The 22,093-nt window shown below is 34.8% G+C and overlaps 1 protein-coding gene across 11 annotated transcripts in view; it reads left to right on the forward strand.

The window, feature by feature from the left end:
- Nucleotides 1-22,093, forward strand: part of Sytl2 (synaptotagmin like 2) — a 102,434-nt gene that overhangs the window by 79,041 nt on the left and 1,300 nt on the right. For 5 of the 11 annotated variants that reach the window (XM_048787960.1, XM_048787962.1, XM_048787967.1 and 2 more), the window contains 10 exons: nt 827-880; nt 2,098-2,145; nt 5,271-5,365; nt 8,546-8,665; nt 9,911-10,080; nt 11,494-11,596; nt 13,808-13,978; nt 17,646-17,724; nt 19,786-19,885; nt 21,280-21,485. In XM_048787960.1, the coding sequence (XP_048643917.1) occupies nt 827-880; nt 2,098-2,145; nt 5,271-5,365; nt 8,546-8,665; nt 9,911-10,080; nt 11,494-11,596; nt 13,808-13,978; nt 17,646-17,724; nt 19,786-19,885; nt 21,280-21,485 (1,146 nt within the window). The remainder of the gene's footprint in view (nt 1-826; nt 881-2,097; nt 2,146-5,270; nt 5,366-8,545; nt 8,666-9,910; nt 10,081-11,493; nt 11,597-13,807; nt 13,979-17,645; nt 17,725-19,785; nt 19,886-21,279; nt 21,486-22,093) is intronic. The other 6 variants (XM_048787963.1, XM_048787964.1, XM_048787968.1 and 3 more) reach the window with 3 other exon arrangements.

Genomic DNA, 22,093 nt, shown 5'->3' on the forward strand with positions numbered 1-22,093 from the left:
CCCCCCCCCACCCGCGCCAAGCAGGAATTCCCTCTAATGCCTCCTTAACAGGTGGTCAACCCCCATATCCGCCTGGATGCTTCCAGAGAAGGCAGTCCCATCCTTTGTTGGACAGCCTTAATTGTTCTTCCTTATGTCAGTGATAGGCCTTGAAGAAAAAAAACTCAGTGACAATCGTTCAGTTTAGCAAACCTCTTTGTCTCTGAAGCATGGAGCTATTTCCATAGTGCAGCTTTAAAGTATTCAGGAATGTGTAGGGTTAAAAAAAATCACCATCAGCTGACGGGTATTCCTGCAGGCTCCCTTCCAAATACCGATACCCACTCTCACACTAGCCTGCCAAAATTCCACTTAGCAGCTGGTCCCCAGTTACATCTCTTCAGTTGACTTCCCAAGCAAGCCTCCCAGAGGCATATGCAAACGATGATGCATACACACAAATATTTGTTAATGACCATAGATTTGGGGAGGTGTTAGTCATGGCCAGCATCTTACCCTTTCCAGAAGAATAGAGAGGCTGTTGCAGCCCCGTGCTTTCTCCTGCTGTCAGCCAATTGCTTGCTCTGAGCTAACCCTCTAACCCTTGGGAGTCGGTGTGCAGCAGTGTGCTGATGTGTGCTGCATCCGGGATGAAATGGGAGCTCCTGCTATGGCACTGGCTCAAGTAGCTAATCTAAAGAGAAAGTATTTTGGGAAGACATCTTGGTTGCACCCCTCACCGCATCTTGACTAATTACTTCCAAGTCCGGGAGCTTCCAGGGACAATCTCATTGTTCTTTTTCTAAGGGGCAGTCTCGTTAACCATTTATTAATTTCTCCTGAACAGATCAAGCAAAAGTAGATAATCTGCCAGAAGAACTAGTACGTAGTGCTGAAGATGGTAAATATCTTTATGTATTTGCATGTCTGTTTGTGTATTAAGTTCTGGGGTGATTTGTGCAGTTACTCGGACGCAGCTGTTGGATAAATAGAAGAACGTCATTTACCACTATGTGGCGAATAGTGCCTAAGTTATTATAAAAATGGTTCTGACTTGGTACATTTAACACTATTTGTATCTTTATGGCTTCTGCTGGTGAAACCATTGTAAGGATCTCATCAGAGACCCTTGGGGAGCAAGGGTTTTTATAAATATGAAATTGTATTTCTATGCATATGAGCTGATTTTTGTGACTCTGATTTGCAGAACTCCTTTTGAAGGCAAGAAGAGGGGGTGGGTTCCTGGGTTAGGTTATTCCTATATTTAATGCTTAAGGCTCAGCATTTAGCTCTCTTTGTGTACAAATGGTTAAGACTTAAGTTCAGAGGAAAGGGCCCCAGAACAAGGGTGGGGAAGCCTGTCTCAGCTTATGTAAATAGTACAGGCTGAGGATTTAGAATTGATTCTGAATATTAAGGAGCTAGAAGATCTTGAAGCTTATCAATGGGTTATGTATTACTTAATTCAGTTATAAAATAAATAAGGTAATAGTGCCTGGGTCAAGGGGGAGATAGAAATGAGTCTGATTTTTATAGTTCAGAATTTATGCAAATATACAATTTTTATTTTATGCTTTTTTATTTTTGTAAATTGTTCTTACTGTAATCATAAAAATGCATACTCAAAAGAGTTTTCCTATACAAAATGTAGCAATAGAGCTCCTCAAAGTTACTCCTTACTCTTATGTAATAGATTTGTTTTTCTTAACAATCTCATTGAAGCAGGTGGGATAAGGATTTTAATCTTCATTTTGCAGATAAGAAAAGCTCAGAAAAACGAAGTGACTTTTCTAAGCTCCTGTAGCTAGTCAGTCAGGGGAAGGGCCGGGAATAGAATCTCAGCTTCATTGCTCCTAGTTCAGTGTTCCTTCCCATTTCTGTGCTGTGGCTTAGCAAATCAGCAGAAAAGGCTACATATCACCTATGCTGGATGTTAGATTAGGAAACCTTAAAGAGACTAATGAAGCATCACACTGGGATACAGATGGAAAGCAAGCTGAGAACTTGCCGTGTATTCTCCAATTTCAGTTGTGAAAATGATATTTGAGCTTTACTTTCATGTCTGTTTAATTCTTTTGTTAAAATGGTATTTATTCTCAATGTTACTCTTCTGAGTAGATCAAAAAGCAGATCAGGAACAAGATACAAATGAATGCATACCAGGAAGTGAGTAGCGGGATCTTTCTCAAATTACTAAATGTTGCATTCCACATAGTGTTAAATATACTGAAAGAACTAACCCATTAATAACAAAGCATTTATTATTGCTAAACTCCCACAGCTTGTAAAACTATTTCATTTCAATAAGGATTTGTTAAAAACCTTTTACTACTTCTATGTTGAAAGAATAATCTGTGGTTATATTGAGGGAGATTTAAGTATTAAAATATGTGTGTGTGTGTCTATAGATGTGTGTGTGTGTATATAGCTATTGCTATTACTGAGTATTATTGACTTTTGTCAGTCTATCTGATCCTTGAGTCTTTGCTTAAAGTCAAATTGGCACTTTTGATTTCAGTTGACTTTTATGTTACAGTGAGGTCTTGAGTATTCATTTATTGCATTCTCTATATAAGACTGTAGTAATGAAGTGATTTATTACTTATTTAGACCCCAAAAAACTATACAGTTCATATGTATGTAGTATGGTTGTATATGCCTTTTTACATATCTATAAAAGCAAATTTTATTACATCCAGGATTTGAACAATAAATATTCAATGTTAAAAGTCAAGTGAATATCTGAGCCTAAGAAATAAATGTATTCTTGTGGTAACTAATGTCCACCCACTAATCAGTGTCCACTACCAAGCAAAGGTAATGTTTGTTCCCTCTTTTCTGTTCAATTTTAAGGTTACACTACTTAGCTATGATTACTGGCTTAAGGACAGATGATGCATTAAAAGGTGTTTTGGGGGCCTCGCAAAGCATGCAGCTATGCATGTGTGATTCCTTAGCTCCCTAGTTTCAATTGGTTTTATAAACCTAGGCTATGGAATTATGAAGATAATGACACATGCCTGCCCTTGGGTCCACAGCATTTTTAATAATTATAATTTCCCAACATCCTTTGGATGTACTAATAGGCCTTAAAAGGAAAGCAGCTAAATGAAGGAGCCATTTGGTAGAGAAATGATGTGCTGATGTAAGAAGTCAGTGACATCTAGAATGAAATCTGAAACTTTGCTCATGAGGTCTTCCTGCCAGCAGTGAAGGCGCTGAGCTTTGGCACATGACTTGACAAATTCTTAAGCACTGCCTAGGAAAGAAGACAATCCAGGCCTGGCCCTCGTGAGTATCTGCTCTCTGTCTAGCTATTGCAGACAAAACAAGACTTATGCCCTTTAAGAGGTGTTGGATGAAGAGGTTTTTCTAGTTGCTTTTGAACTGGAACTTGCATAAGTTTGGGCATCTGACTTTATTTTTCTTTGTTTTGTTCAATATTTAGTCTGAAGAATGAAAGTAAGACATATGTAGACACATGCTGTATCTTCATACATGACCTCCTAATTGGCTTAGTTATTAGACAAGGCAAATAGATAAATTGCATGCTGGACTCTGGGTCAATTAATTTCTATTTTTGGTAATATTCTCCAAAATTACTTTTAGTATCTTTTCACTAGTAAAATATATATATATATTCTTGCCATAAGACAAGATTAGACATATGATCAAAACCTAAATAATTAAAGAGAACATAAATGTAAAATTGACTACATTTGGTTAGTGAGTATAATTGAGTTTGACCCGCAGAGCATCATGCAACAATATACCTTGAAAACATCAGAAGCAGTGTTGTTATAATGAAAAAGTTTTTATATTCTCATTGAACCATACTGTGTGACCTCATCTTATACTAATATCATTATAATTCACCCCAGAACACACACAAATTGTTTAATGGGAAGTGATTAAAGTAGATATTTTATAAGACATTGTGAATGGATTTTGTTTTATATTGTCCTTTGCAAGTCTAAGTGTTAATTGATAACTGATATGTGAATAAGTTTTTTTCCATTGGATTTCTTTCAATAAAAGATGAGTTTATACAATGTTTAGAGATGAATGTTTAGAAATGTCTTTTGAGTTATACACAGAAATATAGTTTTATTTTTATATCTCTTAATGATGCAAGTTAATACATTTGTATGGGGTTTACAGTATGACAGATTCCCTATCAGATAATGTTAATTTGCTTAGAACATTTTTATAGAACCTACTATGTGTTAGGCTATACCAAGTGCCTTGTCATTTTTTTATTATAAGAATTATGATTCACTGTAAGAAAGGTTTTTCCCCCCCCTTTTTTTTTTTTTTTTTTTGTGTGTGTGTGTGTGTGTGTGTGGTGCTGGGGCTTGAACCCAGGGCCTTGTGCATGTGAGGTAAGCACTCTACCAACTGAGCTATATCCCTCAGCCTATCCCACATTTTTTTTTATTGGTGCATGATGGGATTTGTTGCATATTTGTACATGCAGACAATATACAATATAACAATAGAAAAGTTTAGACCTGGTGATTCTTAAAGAAGAAAATAGTTTTCTAAAGATATGCAAATTCAGGTTAGAACTGATCCTTTTATTGTGTGTTCCAAACCTAGAAAGAAGACATATGCTATATTTTCATATTAAATTCTTAAAAGTATACTAACTTGAGCCATTTACACTTGGCCTTGAATATTGAGACTTCTCTGAGTCAAAAGTGGCTAAATAATTTGTATTTAAAGAAACAATTATTTTAAAATTATACATTTTATAATTGAGTAAGAAACACTATTATTAAAGGAATCCTTATGATCACTAAATAAACAGACCTGTTCTTAGTCATTCAGTAGAAAAGGACACTCTTATTATTGAGTATGTACAAAGATCCTTACTGTCCAGATGAAATAGTTTTTCAGCCTAAGCATGTTATTAATATAGTAGATCTTGAGGAGATGAACCAATAAATTACAGCCCTTGGTTTTCAAAGCTCTGATATGAGAAAATAAGTAAAACCAATTCATATCCACATAATACTTTAATTCAAGTCCAGCTCCAATTCAATAAGAAGTAAGGGTTTTTAATTAATTTTTATTTAGTATTTGGTTCAACTCCTTGCTAGTTTTCTCTCTATATATATAATTTGTAAAAATTGCATGTTGCTTACCTCATAATCATGTGCATGTCAACTATTGTGCTTTTAACCTTTACAAAACGTGTCCATTCATAGATGAAAGAAAAGTGTTTTCAACTTATACCTAATATCTTATAACTGAAAGAATAATTTTGAAATTGAAATGCTGCTGTTTAGTTTCCACAGTGCCTTCACAACCAGATAATCTGTTTTCCCACCCTGACAAATTCAAAAGGATGAGCAAGTCTGTTCCAGCATTTCTCCAAGATGAGGCAAGTTTGTCTTTTTCACCTTCAGAAAAATAAAGCCAGGTTAGTGTGTTTATATTGTACTGTGGCAGAGTCCTAAGAGGTCAGCAGGTTTGACCTTGTTTTCCAAGTCAATGGAGGCAGTGTTGTTGATCCTGGAACAAGGCAAGCTCTGTCTCAGTTGACTCAAACAGTAACTCTTTTTGGTCAGAGAAGTCAGATTGCATAGATTTGGGAATGTGACTTTTGTTTCAAAGTAGGTACAAAATAAGATATCCAGTCAGAAATATGTTGGCATGAATTAATTACCCCTCTGTAGCTTAAAGCTGGTTTGTGCAAGCTTAGTCTAGATAGTAAGACTACCTTGAAAGCATTTGTTATAATAATGAAGTAACAATGACGCAGCAAACTTTCAGGAACATCTACAGGGTGCCAGGGACTTCACCTTAATTTTTTTCATTTAATCATCCAACAAGCCTGAAAAGTAGGTATCATCAGTATTCCCAGAATTTATAGGTGAGGAAACTGAGACTCAGCCAGAAAGGGGTTGCCCAACTCTGGAGCCCAGATCTGATTCCCATGCTGATAACAACTGTATACTACCGCCTCTGGTAAGAACATGACTATTATCATACACTATTCATTGAATTGATATGTATCAGGCACGTAATACGCATTCTGACATTCAGCTCTCACTAACTGTACATGGTAGGTACTATTTTCTCTCTTTTAAAAAAGAGGAAAGAGCCTCAGAGAAGTGAAGCCACCTTCCCAACATTCAATAGCTATTAAAAAGTAGACCTAGGTAACTCAATTGTAGGAAATTGTCTAGCATGTGCAAGGCCCTGGGTTCAATCCCCAACACCATAAAAAGTTAAAACAACAACAACAACAAAACCAGAATATAACAACAAAATATAGATCCAGGACTTTAACTCAGGTGCTTTGACTTAATGAAGATCCCACATTCTTTCTTTTTTAAATTTTTTTTAGTTTTGGATGGACACAATATTTTTATTTTAGTTATTTATTTTTTTATGAGGTGCTGAGGATTGGACCCAAGTGCCTCACATATGCTAGGTGATTGTTCTAACACTGAGCCACAAACCAAGCCCCAAGATCTCACATTCTTGTAGTAAGGTAGTTGGGAGTCTTAGGTCTAGAGTCAGATGTTTCCATTCCTGCCTCTGATAGACAAATTCTTTAGTTTTCCTGAGTCTGGTTTCCCAGTACCTATCACACGAGATTGTGGAGAATCAGTGGCCTAAGTGCAGTAAAATATAGTACAGTGACTAATACATAGTACCTGCTAAAGGTGTATGCTGTTTTTGCTTTTGATCTGATTTCTGATGGTGAAATAAAAGACTTTATTATCAAGCATTTTCTTAGTAGATGGAATATAAGGAAAATTCTGGGTAACATATAAATCATGTTCCATCGCATGCATCCTGGGCATCCTTCTGTCCATTCTGGGGCTTTAGATGAACTGTATCTGCAAATGTTCAGCCCTTGCATATGCTTAAGAGCCCACATTACAGTTTCCTTTGGGAAGAATCTATTAATTTTTTGGAACTAACTTATAAGCTGGAAGCTAATAGTAAATACCCAATGGAGGTTCTGTGGTTTTATACCTTTGTAATCTGCTTTTGTCTTAGTTTGTCATAGGAATGAATCATATAACAATTTGAAAGATAAATTATATCAATTTCTGTTTTTTATACTTTCCTTTTCCCTTCAGTTTTAACCTGTCTCAAAACCCCACACAGAAAGAAGTTCAAATGATTTGGGTTTGTGTATTGAACATGCCAGAAATAAAAGACTTTATTATCAAGCATTCTATTAGTAGATGGAATATAAGGAAAATTCTGGGTAACATATAAATCATGTTCCATTGCATGCATCCTGGGCACCCTTCTGTCCATTCTGGGGCTTTAGATGAATTGTATTATTTTACCTTCCCAACTACATGGAGTTGAACTGGATATTTAAAAAAAAAAAAGAAAAAAAAAGTGGAGATGAAATCAGGTTTTGTTTCTTTGTCCACTGTCCCTTTGAGACTTAGCATCGGTCACACTTGTGTGAAAATCACTGATCCAGTTCAACACAACAAGGTCCCACCCTTCCAATAATTGACTAATTATCTGATTATCTAGGTAGAACATAGTATATAACAGAGGAAAATGGTTATTCAGCATGTGGGGAGAGAATGTGACAACAGAGATATTTAAAAACTATTATTTTTTTAATACTTTAGAAAGGATTTTTTCTCATCCATATAAGTTATTTATTTTATTTCTCTAACTCTTTTATTAATCTTCATTAGAATTGGCATTCATATTTTATTTGTACATAATTGCATGGTCCTGGAATATGTTGGCATGAATTAACTACTCTCCATAACCCCAGGAATTCTTGGACTGCTCCATAAGCTCTCTAACCCCAAAAGGAGCTCATTCTGAATCACAAACTTTGTAGGCTACCATCAAAAAACTTTAGATATAAATATAATGAAATTTGCCACTCCTACTTTCTTGTCCCAGGCACATATTTCTTGGGACATAATTAAAATAAGTATCTTACTGCATTTTAAATTTTCTAAGAAATGTGTTAAGCTCTAATGTAGGTGGAATGTATAATTTTATATGCTCTCCTATAGCAATAAAATGTTAAGCACAATAGACTATAGAAATAATAAGGGGTGGTTTAAAATTTTAGTTGAATAGATCAGTCTAGCATCTCTTTTTCCTAGTTTCGTATTATTTCAATTAAAAAAAGATTTGATTTTTAAAGCTAAGTCTACAATAAAAATGAGAGGAATTAACATTGTGTACTGATAGGATATCTTAGACCTTTCATTGTCTGGGTAATTATGAAAAAAGTTCCCTGGGAAACATAAATATATAATATTTAAAAAGTGACAAGAAGGCTCCTAACAGTGTTGTCTTCTATAGCACTGTGCAGGTGGAAATATCACTTTATTATTTCTGGGTAGCTAAACACTACCCTCCTGGCCTTAGGTGAGCTCTAGTATAGACCACCCACTCCCTCTTGAATCCTATTCCTCCACAATTAATGCTAGCATCCTTTAACCTTGGGAAATGTCATAGATCAGTGGATATCAAGATATCCTTTCTGTCTAAACGGGATTCTGCCCTTGACTCATACCTAATTTAAATACTGTGCATATTATATGATGTTTTGTAGAGTGATGACAGAGAAACAGATACAGCATCAGAAAGCAGTTACCAGCTCAGCAGACACAAGAAGAGCCCGAGCTCTTTAACCAATCTTAGCAGCTCCTCTGGCATGACGTCCTTGTCTTCTGTATGTAACCAAAGGCTCCATGTTAATATCTTTCTGCTGCTCTAAACATTGCTTTGCCTGCTTTGTAAAGTGACCTCCTATTGTAGTTCTTAGACTGTAAGGACACAAGCATTTTCTCTAATCCACAAGGGATTTCATATCCATTATAAATGCACAAAAATTTTTTAAAAAATTTTATTTCTCTAACTTTAAAAACTTCACAAATAAACCTAAATTACCAAGAAGATGAGTCACTACATTTTTCTGTGCAACAAATGGGGTAACTATTATAAAAACTTTATATCAGATATGCTTTTATATATTGTTTACAGACATAGAATTGTACCTATCTTTTTAATAAGCCTGTTAGTAAATATACTGATTCACATAAAAGAATAGGAGAGGTGTCCTTTGTCTTATAGAAGGATGCAGAAAGGGTTATAAAATGAAAACTCCCTAAGTGTAGTTGCCTAGATTTGATTTGAGAGAATTTGACTTTACATAGAACTTCTTGCATACACTGAAGTAGTTGTATGTGCATTTAGTATAGAATGTGCATGTAGTATAGAAATATACATATATAAGTGTATTGAGATATACTTATCTAAATATTTTTATCATATACATACGCATACATATATCTCACCAGGTATGCTAAACAAAAAAGGAAGCTTTGCTTCAATTCTTACTAGCCTTGCATTTCTGAAACCTTTTTAAAGAAATCTATTTAAATTGATTTTCTGCTGATAATCTAATGTATACCCTTGGGAAAGCTTTAAACCCCCTTTCATCAATCATCCATTTTCTACCCTTTCTGACCTCTAAAAGTGCATGGCTCAGTAAGCATTTTCCTAGATTCAGTGGATGGATAAAATTCCTTTTCAGTGCCTTGGAAATTTAAGCAATGTGTCATTGTGACTTGTGGACCTAGAGTTTCTCACATTTTCTGTCTTTAGCATTTTAAATACTATGCATGCCTAAAAATGGAACTTTGAATGCCACCTAGCATGAAATCACCCTCCTTTCAAATGAGCCAGCATGTAAATAACTTAGCATTTCACTTTTCATCTATGTCATTTAGGAACAACTTAAACAAACAAACAAACCCTAACCATGTATATCATGTCATGCTGTCTGTATTGATATGTTCTTACGCCCTGCTAAGAATTAACTGCTTTCGTATAAGCTGGAGAAATAATGCCAAGCAGGGATTATGTCCATAGTTTTTGCTCTGAGACAAACACTGCATGTTTCTGATACTTTCAGGTGAGTGGCAGTGTGATGAGTGTTTACAGTGGAGACTTTGGCAATCTGGAAGTGAAAGGAAACATTCAGTTTGCAATTGACTATGTGGATTCACTGAAAGAGCTGCATGTTTTTGTGGCCCAGTGTAAGGACTTAGCAGCAGCAGACGTAAAAAAACAACGTTCAGACCCGTAAGTACATCTTGGAGTCACCTACTTTCTCTTAGTTTTCGAACTGAATCTTGTAGGAATAAAGAAGAAAATAAAAGAATCAAAAAAAGAGTCTTTGTGTGACTTTGTTAAAAGGACTATTTGAAAAGGTGGAGAGAAATGCTGTTTTATTTACTTTATAAACTTATATGTCAAACATTAAAATTATAAAAATCACAGAGAAACACAAAAAGTTTCAAGTTGGAAGAAACCTTTGAAGACATCTTATCCAATTCATTCATATTATAGATAAGGAAATAAGGGATAGAGAAAACAACCCATATATGTGAATTCAGATAGCAGCAAAATTAAGAATGAAAACTTGAATCCCTGACTCTTTCCAGAACACTTTCAAATTTTTTAATGTTCTATGGTGTAAAAAAATAATTAAGACTTTAGAATGACATAGCTTTCATTACTTAAACTAAGTCCTGCAGAAGAACTTTAGAGAAAATTATTAATTCATATTTTAAATCACAAGTTTGATTGCATTTCATTTTATTTGCAAAAGTCAGATGGTATTCTCCACTCATCCCTTTGTAGAAGTCTAGTTCTTAATTATTGTGCTGGGCCAAACCTAATATTTTTTCTTTCATTTTTAGTGTAAAAACAGTGGGGCCCAATGTTCTTCATTTTTTTAATTGGCTCAATTAGATTTGTGTCAAAATTAAATTTTCCCCCCAAAAAATAACAAAAACTTAAAACAATAACAACAATAAAAACCAAAACAAACAAAAAACTGGAAGCACCGAAGCCTTTTCTCAATAGAAAACTAACCAACAGAATTAAGCACTATTTTAGAGGCACTCTCCCTTCCCCGTACATGATGGGAGGCCAGAAGGCAAAAATGAATTCAGAAAATTTCCCTTAAAATCCTTCAAAACAGGGTTGTGGTTGTGGCTCAGAGGTAGAGCACTCATCTAGCATGCATGAGGCACTGGGTTTGATCCTCAGCACCACATTAAAAAAAAAAAAAAAGGTATTGTGTCCACTTGTAACCAAAAAATAAATGTTTAAAAAAACTTAAACAATATTAAGTGATCTATTCCATTAAAATCCCTTTCAATATCTAATTATAAAGGTGTTGTTGTGAACATTTAGTACTTACTACTTTTCTCCATGTGGTTAAATAATTATTGCTGCTGTAAGTTTTCATTGTGTTTTTTAAAATTAATTAATTTTAATTAGGTATATATGACAGCAGAATGCATTTTGATTCATTATACACAATTGTAGAACAGCTTTTCATTTCTCTGGTTGTACATGATGTAGCATTGCACCATATGTGCAGTCATACATGAACCTAGGGTAATAATGGCATTGTGGTTTTTAGGAGTAGACGTGGAAACATTTTTATCTTCTCTGACCTACTTGTCTATTTTGTCTTATTTTTAGATATGTAAAGACTTATTTGTTACCAGACAAAGGCAAAATGGGCAAGAAGAAAACAGTGGTGGTGAAGAAAACCTTGAATCCCGTGTACAACGAGATACTGAGGGTATCTGTGAACTCTCTTACATAGGAAAATCCTAAATGCTGACCTGTGCAATTTAAATAGCCATGTCTTCTTGGGTAGTATTTACACAGACGAAGTCAGTCACCAAGGAAACAAAGAAAAGAAAGGAATATAAATTTCTGAGAATCTGCTCTGTATGAGAGGCTGTCCATGAGTGTTATATGTGTTATGTCATGCCCTCCCTGTGCATCCCCTGCTGGATGAGGCAAATGAAGCTCAGAGAGAGTAACTGGCTCAAGGTTACAATTTTGATATTTCTCTGTTTAATTTTTTTTTATGATTCCCACTACCCTGAGGAGCAAGTCCATCCTTAATAACATGCATACCAGTCCCTTCCCAACCAGAGCTCTGACCTCAACTTTACTTTTTCATAATCTTTGTTCTAGTCATCTTATATTCCTTTCTGTACTCTGGAGGAAGTACATTTTCTTGACTGCCTTGATTTTCTGTTCTTTTGGGATGGAATAGTTATTCCCATATTTTTTCCCTAACTACCTCCTACACAGTTATTAATACCTCTTCCTATGTTCCTATGTTGTTAAATCCTAAGTTCCTTTGCTGTCTGCTGCCTCAAAAACTTTGTTTTATGATAAACTTATGTTAACACTCAGCACTTTATTCTAGTGGTTTGTTTGACACTAAATTTTATACTCCATGAGGGCTGTGCTGTGTTTATAGTTTGTGTACCTTTGGGAAAATTATATACCTGCATCTCAGATCTGAGAAATGGGGAAAATGATGGTTTGGGGATCTGCAAAAGAACAATAGTAGTACTCACCAGCTGCAGTGGTTGTAGATATTAAAAGAGTTAATATATGTGAAGTGATTAGCACACATTAAACTTTTAACAAATGTTCATAGGTAATACACTGTGTAGGATAGGTGCCAAAAAATGTTTATGAGAAGGATAGATGGATGAACAGATGAATGGAGAATATACCTGGCTCACACACCCATAATTCATTTTCTTCTCCGAAACTCTATCATGCTGTCTTTGTTGTGACTAACAGATCATTTAAAACTGTAAAAAGTGTCATTCATTACTTCTTTTTGAAAACTCTTATTTTTGGGGGAGTGGTACTGAAGATTGAATTCAGGGGCACTCGACCACTGAGCCACATCCCCAGCCCCATTTCATATTTTATTTAGAGACAGGGTGTCACTTGGTTTTGCTGAGGCTGGCTTTGAAATAGGGATCCTCCTGCATCAGCCTCCTGAGCTGCTGGGGTTACAGGTGGGCATCACCACGCCCAGCTGAAAACTCTTTAAGTATTTGATTATCCTCTGGGAAAACAAACAGTTAAATAAATTCTTAATCATCCATGGAGGAATTAGCCACCTGTGGATTTTCTGTAAGCAAGTTTTTAATTACTGTTTAACTGTGATATTCCCCACTACCTTTCTATTTCTGAATCAGCTGGAAAAGCCAGCTAATTTAAATGGTAAATGCAGAGAAAGGCAGGTTTGTACAACCAAAATGGACAGTCATGTAATACATCATAAAGCCAAGTGGAGATTATTTTTAGATTAGAAGTACTATTATTCTTTCTTGATTATATGTAATCAAGGATTGACTTAGATTTGGCATGAAAAACTGTTGGATGACAAATATTCTCTGCTTTATCACGTGAAGCTAGGGAAAAAACAAATTTTTATTGTTTTTTGAAAAATATCTTGTCTTATGGGGATGTTGATAGGGAGGGGTACATGATGGTATATAAGAACTCAACACTTTCTGCTCATTTTCTCCATGAACCCAAAACTGCTCTAAAAAATAAAGTCTATTTGAAATGTGCCTTGTCCTCAAGTAGAAAAAGATAACTAGATTATATTTGATTTGCATTTTTAGACTGAATTTGATTTATATTATATCTAGTCTGAAAACATCCAGCAAACATTGAATACTTGACTTTTGTTTTTAGAAAGCTATTACCAGCTATGATATTTGAGCCATAGTCTACTTTTCCTGGGTGGGGGGACGGGGTGGGAAGAACATCAGCTATAATGAAAGATGAATTTTAGCTCTTTGAAATAAAATACTTAGAATAAGATGACTTTGCAATATTTTTGAGACTTGAAATCTAACAAATGAGAAAATCTGATCTATGCAGATGACTTTCTCTTCATTTCTGTGTCATGACTTTGGAGTAAAGTAATGTTATTCATTGTTTAAATTTCTTCTTTGAACTGCAGTATAAAGTTGAAAAGCAAATCTTAAAGACACAGAAGCTGAACCTGTCTGTTTGGCATCGGGATACCTTTAAGCGCAATAGTTTCCTGGGGGAGGTGGAACTTGATTTGGAAGCATGGGACTGGGACAACAAACAGAACAAGCAATTGCGGTGGTACCCGCTGAAGCGGAAGGTAAGTTGAGGTCCATGTTAGGTTGGTTGGTGTGTGACCTGATATGTAGGAAAAAAGTTTAGTGACTTAATTTATGGTGCTGATCTATAGTTTAGAGTCATTTTAAATTAGTGTGAACTTATTTAGCTTCTACATTCTGTGAAAAAAGAGGAAAAAGAACTATAGGGAGAATGTTTGGATCCTTTAACAACAAATATTTCAGAGACTTTAGGAAGGTCATTTAAATAATTCGTTTCTTTGAAAATTGAGATGTACTTTTAACCTAGCATTTGTTCAGATTTGATGAATGTTTCATGAGTTACTTGAAAGTATGTTATTTGGTTGTTGGATGTAATGTTTTATATCAATTAAGTCAATAATGGCTGCCAAAATCTTTTATATCTTGTATCTGTATACTATGAATTACTAAAAGAGATATGATTATGGATTTGTCTCTTCTTTTAATTTGCTGTTTATTTTTAGTTTATCTTACTAATACCTTGAATTGGCTAAGGCACGAGGATGGTGAGTTCAAAGTCAGCCTCAGCAGAAGCCAGGTGCTAGTAACTTAGTGAGACCCTGTCTCTAAATAAAATGCAAAATAGAGCTGGGGATGTGGCTCAGTGGTCAAGTGGCCCTGAGTTCAATCCCCAATACCCCTCCCCGCAAAAATGGTTTTATTTTTCTGATGGACTACTATTATTTTAAAATATCCTTTTTTACCTCTAGTAATACTTCTTGTCATAAAATATGTTTTCTCTGTATAGCTCATTCATTCAGCTTCCATTGGTTAGAAGTTTGTTTTTATCCTTTGATTTTCATCCTTTCTGAATTCTTGTAGTTATGGTTTTATAAGCAATATTTTTAATTTTTTTGGTCAAAATATTTGTCTTTTAATTAGATTACTTAGTGCACTTGCATTTAATGTAATTATTGACATATTTGGATTCAAATCTTAGTATTTCTTTTTTTTTTCCTTATTTCCACAATCGCCTTCTTTGGGAGTAATCAATTATCATATAATTCCATTTTCCCTTCTATTAATATATCATTTATAGTTTCTTTTTCTTTATTGATTACTGTAGAAATTACATTATTCATCCTTGCATTGAAAGTGTCTAGTATAAGGGCTAGGGGTATACTTTAGTGGTAGAGCACTTCCCTAATATGCACAAGATCCTGGGTTTGATCTCCAGTACAACACACACACACACACACACACACACACACACAAAAGTGTCTAATACAAATAAGGATTTTTACCACTTCCAGGACAATGAAAGAAACCAAGACTATTTTAACTCTATTTATTCATTCTCTAATATTTGTAGTATTTTATCATGTTTTAAAAGAAGACATTTTGTTTTATATAATCTGTACATTTAGATTTGACCATGTTTCCTTTCTTACTTCTCTATATCTTTTTCTGCATCTCTGTGTAGTTATTTTTTGTGTTTAAGACTTCCCTTTCGGGCTGGGGATGTGGCTCAAGTGGTAGTGTGCCTGCCTGGCATGCGCGAGGCGCTGGGTTCGATCCTCAACACCACATAAAAATAAAATAAAATATTGTGTTCACCTAAAACTAAAAAATAAACATTTTTTTAAAAAGACTTCTCTTTAGTTTACTTTAAGTTCTTCTTTACTGGCAATGGATTCTTTCAAATTTTCTTTGTATTATACTATCTTTTTCACATTAGACTTTGAAGGATATTTTTGCTCAGCTGCTAGGTTGTCAGTTATTTCTTTCAGCACTTGCAGCTGTCATTCCATTGTATTCTGACTTTCATTTATATTGCAAAGTCAGTTATTAGTCTTATTTTTGTTTCTTTGAAGTGTATGTATTTGTTTCTTGTCATATTTTAGAATTCTTTTTCCTTTAATTTTTAGCAATTTTACTATAATAAACTGAGTGTAGTTTTCTTTGTATTTACCCCTTTTTTTTTTTTTGGTTCACCAAGTTTCTTAAATCTGTGTCTTGGTGTCTTTCATCAATTTTGAATATTTCTCAGCAATTATTTCTTCAAATACTAATTTTGCCCTACTTTTTCTCACTCTCTCCTTCTGGAACTTCCAATTACATATGTGTTTATAACTTTTTACTCTATCTCATGTCTCATATTCTTTTCTGTATTTTATATTCTTGTTTCTCTATGCTTCAGGCTATTTTTTGGCAACCTATCTTTAAGTTCAATAATTTTATCTCCTGCTTCTACTCTACCATTTAAACCCATCAATAACAGAAAAATTATATTTTTCAGATTTAGATTTTCATTTGATTCTTTTGATTCCTTTTCACTCATAAATAGTATAACTATAGTAAAGTTATTACAAGCATGTATTCAGTATTTTAATCATGTGTCTCTCCTATTTCTTTTTAAATCCTGATTTGATCATTTGGGCCTTTGTCTTGGTGTTCCTGTTCACTTTTTATTGCATGAAAAAGTTTAAGAATAATTTGAAACGGTATACTTTACTCCTGAGGGATAAAATACAGACAGACCACCTCAATCCAGTCTGAGAGTGAGCTGACAATTCAAGGATATGCATTTCCCAAAAGTTCCCAGGCAATGCTGCTGCTGCTGACCTAGAGACCATAAATTGAAAGCCACTAGTCTAGGATATTTTCCAGTGTCATTCCTTCTTAGGAGATAATCTATCCCAATTTTTGTGCCCCCAGCCCCATGAGATTGCCAAAAGCGCTGCTCAGCTCAGCAGTGTCTTTCTGCCAGACTTTTTATGCTCTTAGTTTGGCACTATGTAAAAATCAGCTAATTCTTCAAAGTGAAAAGCAGAGAACAATGTTGGGCTCTAAGATCTTGTCCATTTGAGTCCTTTTCTGTCTCAATTATTCTTTTTAATGCCTTCAAATTTATTTTTTATTTTTTTTAAATCTTAGTATGAGTGATGGTGTAGTCTAAGCCAGGCCATCAGAGATAGAAATGATAAACATATATAATGTCAACCATTATTTAGTATCATAATAAAACAGTTCCACTAAGAATATAGTTCCCAAATATTGCATCAAAATCATTTGAGGCACCTATTTCTAGTCCTACCCAAGGTCTGCTGAATCTGAATTCCTCAGAAAGTGTCAATAGCATTTCTGATGCATATACATATTTTGGAACTAAATAACCATATTTGAAAGTAAAACTCCCCCCTCCATGCTTGAAAATAACAGATATGCATATTAAAATTTTTTTGTCCAGTCTTTGTAATTCTTAAACTCCTATGCATTTGGTCTATAATAATCAGGTTAATACAACTTTGAAAATGAGCTGACTTGTTCACCCCACCTTCCCATGCTATCTCCCATATTTCTTTAAAGAAAGAGAATGCAAATTGTTTTATGTGCTGGTTGAATGACTAACAAAATTTATGTGTTTTGATAAAATTGAAAGCATCTCAGGACACCTCTCCCATCTCCAAACAAACCAATCTGATTTCTCCACCATCTTTGAGACTAAAGGCCATGAAATGTTTACTGGGTGCTCTGCAGGGTTTTCTAAGATTCACAGCTTTGTTTTCCAAGTTACAAAAATAATAGTCTAATTATGATGCAGAGGAAAATTTTAAAGTAGCGTGAGTTATACATAGTCATAGAACAGGTATGGCCCTGTAACAAAGTACCCACAAACAGGATAAAATATCTGTGACTCACACTTGCTGATATTCCTTTATTTTTCAGACAGCACCAGTTGCCCTCGAAGCAGAAAACAGAGGTGAAATGAAGCTAGCTCTCCAGTATGTTCCAGAGCCAACCCCTGGTTTGTACTGATTTTCTATTCAGAGCCATGCTCTTTGCTTATCCCTTATCTCTCCAAGGATTTATTCTGTTATATTTTCAAAGATGAAGCTCTAAAAAAAATTACTAAGTTAATAAATGTATAAACCAAATGAATCAATTCTCTGTTGTAAACTAGATAATTCATTTTTTATTGTTGTGGCAAAAAATCATATAACATCTTAACCATTTTTAAGCACATCACTCAGTGATGTTAAGTATATTTACCACTTTGTGAAACAGATCTCCAGAACTTTTTCATTTTGCTACTCCGAAACCCCACTTTTCCCCTATTTCAGTGCTGTTTTCTATTTCTATGAAAAATTCTAATTTTTTCAGTCCATTGTTCAATTCTTATTTTAAGTTTCCCTTCACTCTTCAAAAAGTTTTATCTTCACCGTGTGAATGACCATTCCTTTATTCATAATTTGGGCCTCATGATAATGCTGTGATAAGAATGGAACTTGAGTATACTTTTTCACAGGTAGGAATTGGAAGAATTCATAGAAAGTCCTTAAGAAATCAGAGCTTACTGGTCTTCCATTTTCAGTCTTATTAACTTTTTTTTCTCAAGATTACTAATCACATCCTTGACATTAGGGCCTCAGGTCTTCAGTTCAGTTTAGGAGTTAAAAAACTGGAAGGAACTAAATGCCAGGTCCTATCCCCACCCTGTTTCCCAAGAAAGTTCCCCAGGGGGTTATCCTTAAGAGTCTGTAGGAATGTTATGGTTGAAACTAGTGGTTACAGATTCAAATGTTTTCAGTAACAAGGTAGTAAAGTTAGTGATATGAAAGAAATAATGGAGGTGAGGGCAGTAGCTGAACTAGAAAAGGTATTCTAATTAAGTTTAAAAAAAAATCAGAGGGCAAGCAGGGCACATCTTTAGGCCAGAATCCTGCCAGACATCATCTTGTAACTTCTGGATCTTCCTAAAAGGCAGATTTTTTTTTTTTTTTTTTTTTTTTTTGCATATGATTTGTATCCTGTCACTTATGGGTCAACATGCATAGAAATGCTAACTTCATTGCTCATTTTCCCCTCTGTCTCTTTGTGGTGTGGACCAGGAGAATGGAATGTTGTGGTGGGCTCTACTTTGTCTGAGTCTCCCTTATGTAGGTTTTCTTCCCTGGGATGACTTCCTATTCTCCTCAACCTATCCAAGCCTTAGATGAAGTCCCATCTCCTCCCTAATGCTTTTGCAGACTATATTAGCCTTCATTGACCACATTATTTTCTAGAATATTGCAATAATAACTTGGCATTTCACTTTACATTGCATTTTATAGTTTTATTTGAACTAATCTCTCCTGCTTAACATTTAATCTATACTCCAAGGGTATAAATTATTTCTTGTATATCTAATGACATTCCAATCACAGAGATGAACATATTATAGATGATCATTAAGTACTGTTTGGTTTACTGATTGAGCTACACGATCCTGATATTGTTCCTCCGTCCATGTGTACCCCATCTAGACAGCAACTTCAGACTAAACCAGCTTATTGGCAATTATCCATAATATTAGCTAGTATGTATGCATGTGCAATATCCCTATAAAATACAAACACTTTCAACAAGAGAAATGGCTATAACTTAGCTAGAACCTGTTTGGTTACTTCATACTCAGATACATTTAAATTTCCTTCTATCAGCACCAATTGATAATGGTGTTAATATTTGAAAGGATTATGTATTTCATTGAGATATTTTTAATATAGCTATAAATGGATAACTCATATTCCTAATATCTGATCTTGTCAAACCAAGCAAAACTCTCCAAAAAAGGATGAAATACTGTGTACTTAGAATAAATATGATTTTTTTTATTCTTATAAATTATTTTTATGGAGTTCTCTGAGTTTAGTGCAGCTGGACTATGAAAGATAGAGTTAGGCGTATATAGGTTTTGTCAATTTGATACCATCAAGCACTAGCTAGTAGCTAGCATTCCTGTGCTAGACCATTTTCAGGCTGATACCTTTGGATGCAATGTTGCCAAAAGAGAAATGTAAAACTTTTTTCTATTTGTTCTCTACAGGTAAAAAGCTTCCTACAACTGGCGAAGTGCACATCTGGGTGAAGGAATGCCTTGATCTGCCACCACTAAGGGGAAGTCATCTAAATTCTTTTGTTAAATGGTAACAGCATTAATGACTCAGTCTTCTTCAGTTCTTCTATAGACTAGCCTTTGCTGGCTGGTTTCAGTTTTCTGTATCTGTGATGTTTAAATTCATCAATTATAGTTTAAATGAATTTACCTGGTATAATGGTGATTTAAACTAGAGGAATCTGTAACATGAACTTCCAAATATTCATTTAGTTTTAAAATCATAAAACTAAGAGGTCATACGTACAAATAAAACTAGAGACCTCAAGCTCAGCTAAGCAACATCTTCTAGAGGTATAACTGTTGGTGAGGGCAATGATTAATACAAAATAATTTATCAAATTTCTAATGGTGGGATGTCATTCTCCTTGACTTCTTTGTAAGCAGGAAGCATTCCTCCTTTCCTTTGTCCCCATGTTTTTGATCCATTTGCAAAGGACTCTTGTATCAGACTGCAGATATTTGGAAAATAATTTGCTAAGCAACCCCCTACTAAGAGTTAGCTCATAGAGCTTAAAACTGTTTGGGCTTTTAAAGGGTAAACTTTTTTCTCTGTTATGTGTAAAAAGTGACTGGAACCTAGTAAGTAATAACTGAATAGGTATTATGATGATCTAACTCTCTCTAATTTTATCTATATAGAGTCTATAGAAGACAAATTGTAGCTATTTAAATATATGTGACATAGTTTTAGGTATTTATGACTTTATCATCTTCCTGTGTATACTCTTCATAGTTATTCACAGTTATTCACTGGTAAGAGTTTTCAGCTCAGGTCAATCTCCCATTGTGAGACCACTTTCAGATCTTCTTGCCTTAACAAGAAGCATTATGCATTAAATTCCTTCAACTATTACCATAAGTAAGACATAAGTAATTGAAAAAAACACATTTTTTTTTTTATTCCCAAGGTCAACCTAGCAAGTTGATTTCTTTTTTTCAAATGTGTATAAGAGTAAGTCTTTATGCCACCATAAAGCATTGGGATAGACCATGCTTCTAAAATTTAAGAAATCCTCAAGCATTTGCTACTGTATAAAGCACTTACTTACCACAGACACTGAACTAAGCATTTTGCATGTTTTATTTAATTCTAAGATCAACCTTATGAAGTCAGCAACACCATTCCCACTTTGTAAACCAGAAACAAGTGTCTGAGAGGTAAAGCAACTTCCCCTAGAATGAACAGCAAATAGGTGGCAGAGTCAAGATTCAAACCAGGTCTGGGCAACTTTGTCCAGGTCTTTGCAGCATAATGTATCTTCTCCTACCCTCCCCCAAACCACCAACACTCTCTCCATACCTTTTCCTCCATTGCTGACCTTTAGTAGCTGTGCTGAAGTATATTGAAAGAATAAGTGTTCACTCTTACACTCTTATTAAAATGCTCTCACAACAATGCCTCTTTTTAAAATTTTTTTGTAGTACCATCCTTCCAGACACAAGTAGAAAAAGTCGCCAGAAGACAAGAGCTGTAGGGAAAACCACCAACCCCATCTTCAACCATACCATGGTATACGATGGGTTCAGGCCTGAAGATCTGATGGAAGCCTGTGTAGAGCTCACTGTCTGGGACCATTACAAATTAACCAACCAGTTTTTGGGAGGTCTTCGGATTGGCTTTGGAACAGGTAATGTTTCTTACATTTTAAATTCTCCGTGAACCAAATTCCCCTGGAGACACTAGAGGGTTGTTTGTTGCTTTGCTTCTTCCTAGTGAAAATAGATATCCTGTCTCCATAAAGTTTAATGAAATGAATGAGTGAAGGGATGTCAGGCTGTATGCCAATGGCTTTCAGTATGAGAAATAACAGGGTGTCCTGTCTGTTGATACAGAGCTTAATTTATTGTTGGTGGGAAGGGTATGGGGAACAGAAATGTCTATATCACTCTTCTACCTTGAAAAAATATTTATGGTCCTTTGAGACTAAAGGTGTGTTTTTAATAATAGCAACTAACATTTATAGAGCACTAGTCACTGTATTCAGTGCTTTATTTGCATTATTAATTAATTTAATCCTCATAATAGTTCTATGAGGTTATTAATAATATACTTCTCAAAAGAACTGATATTCCAAGAAATTAAGTAACAGAGCTAATAAGGGACAGAGCCAAAATTCAAAATTGAGTCTGCTAGGTGCCAAAGCCTAACCACACTTGCAGAATCCTCCAAACCCCTCTATGCTGCTGACAAATTGTTATCTGTTTTATATTCATATGAAGAGAAGTACTTGGTCTG

The sequence above is a fragment of the Marmota marmota genome, unplaced genomic scaffold (assembly GCF_001458135.2).
Source record: "Marmota marmota marmota unplaced genomic scaffold, marMar, whole genome shotgun sequence".
Lineage (NCBI taxonomy): Eukaryota > Metazoa > Chordata > Mammalia > Rodentia > Sciuridae > Marmota > Marmota marmota.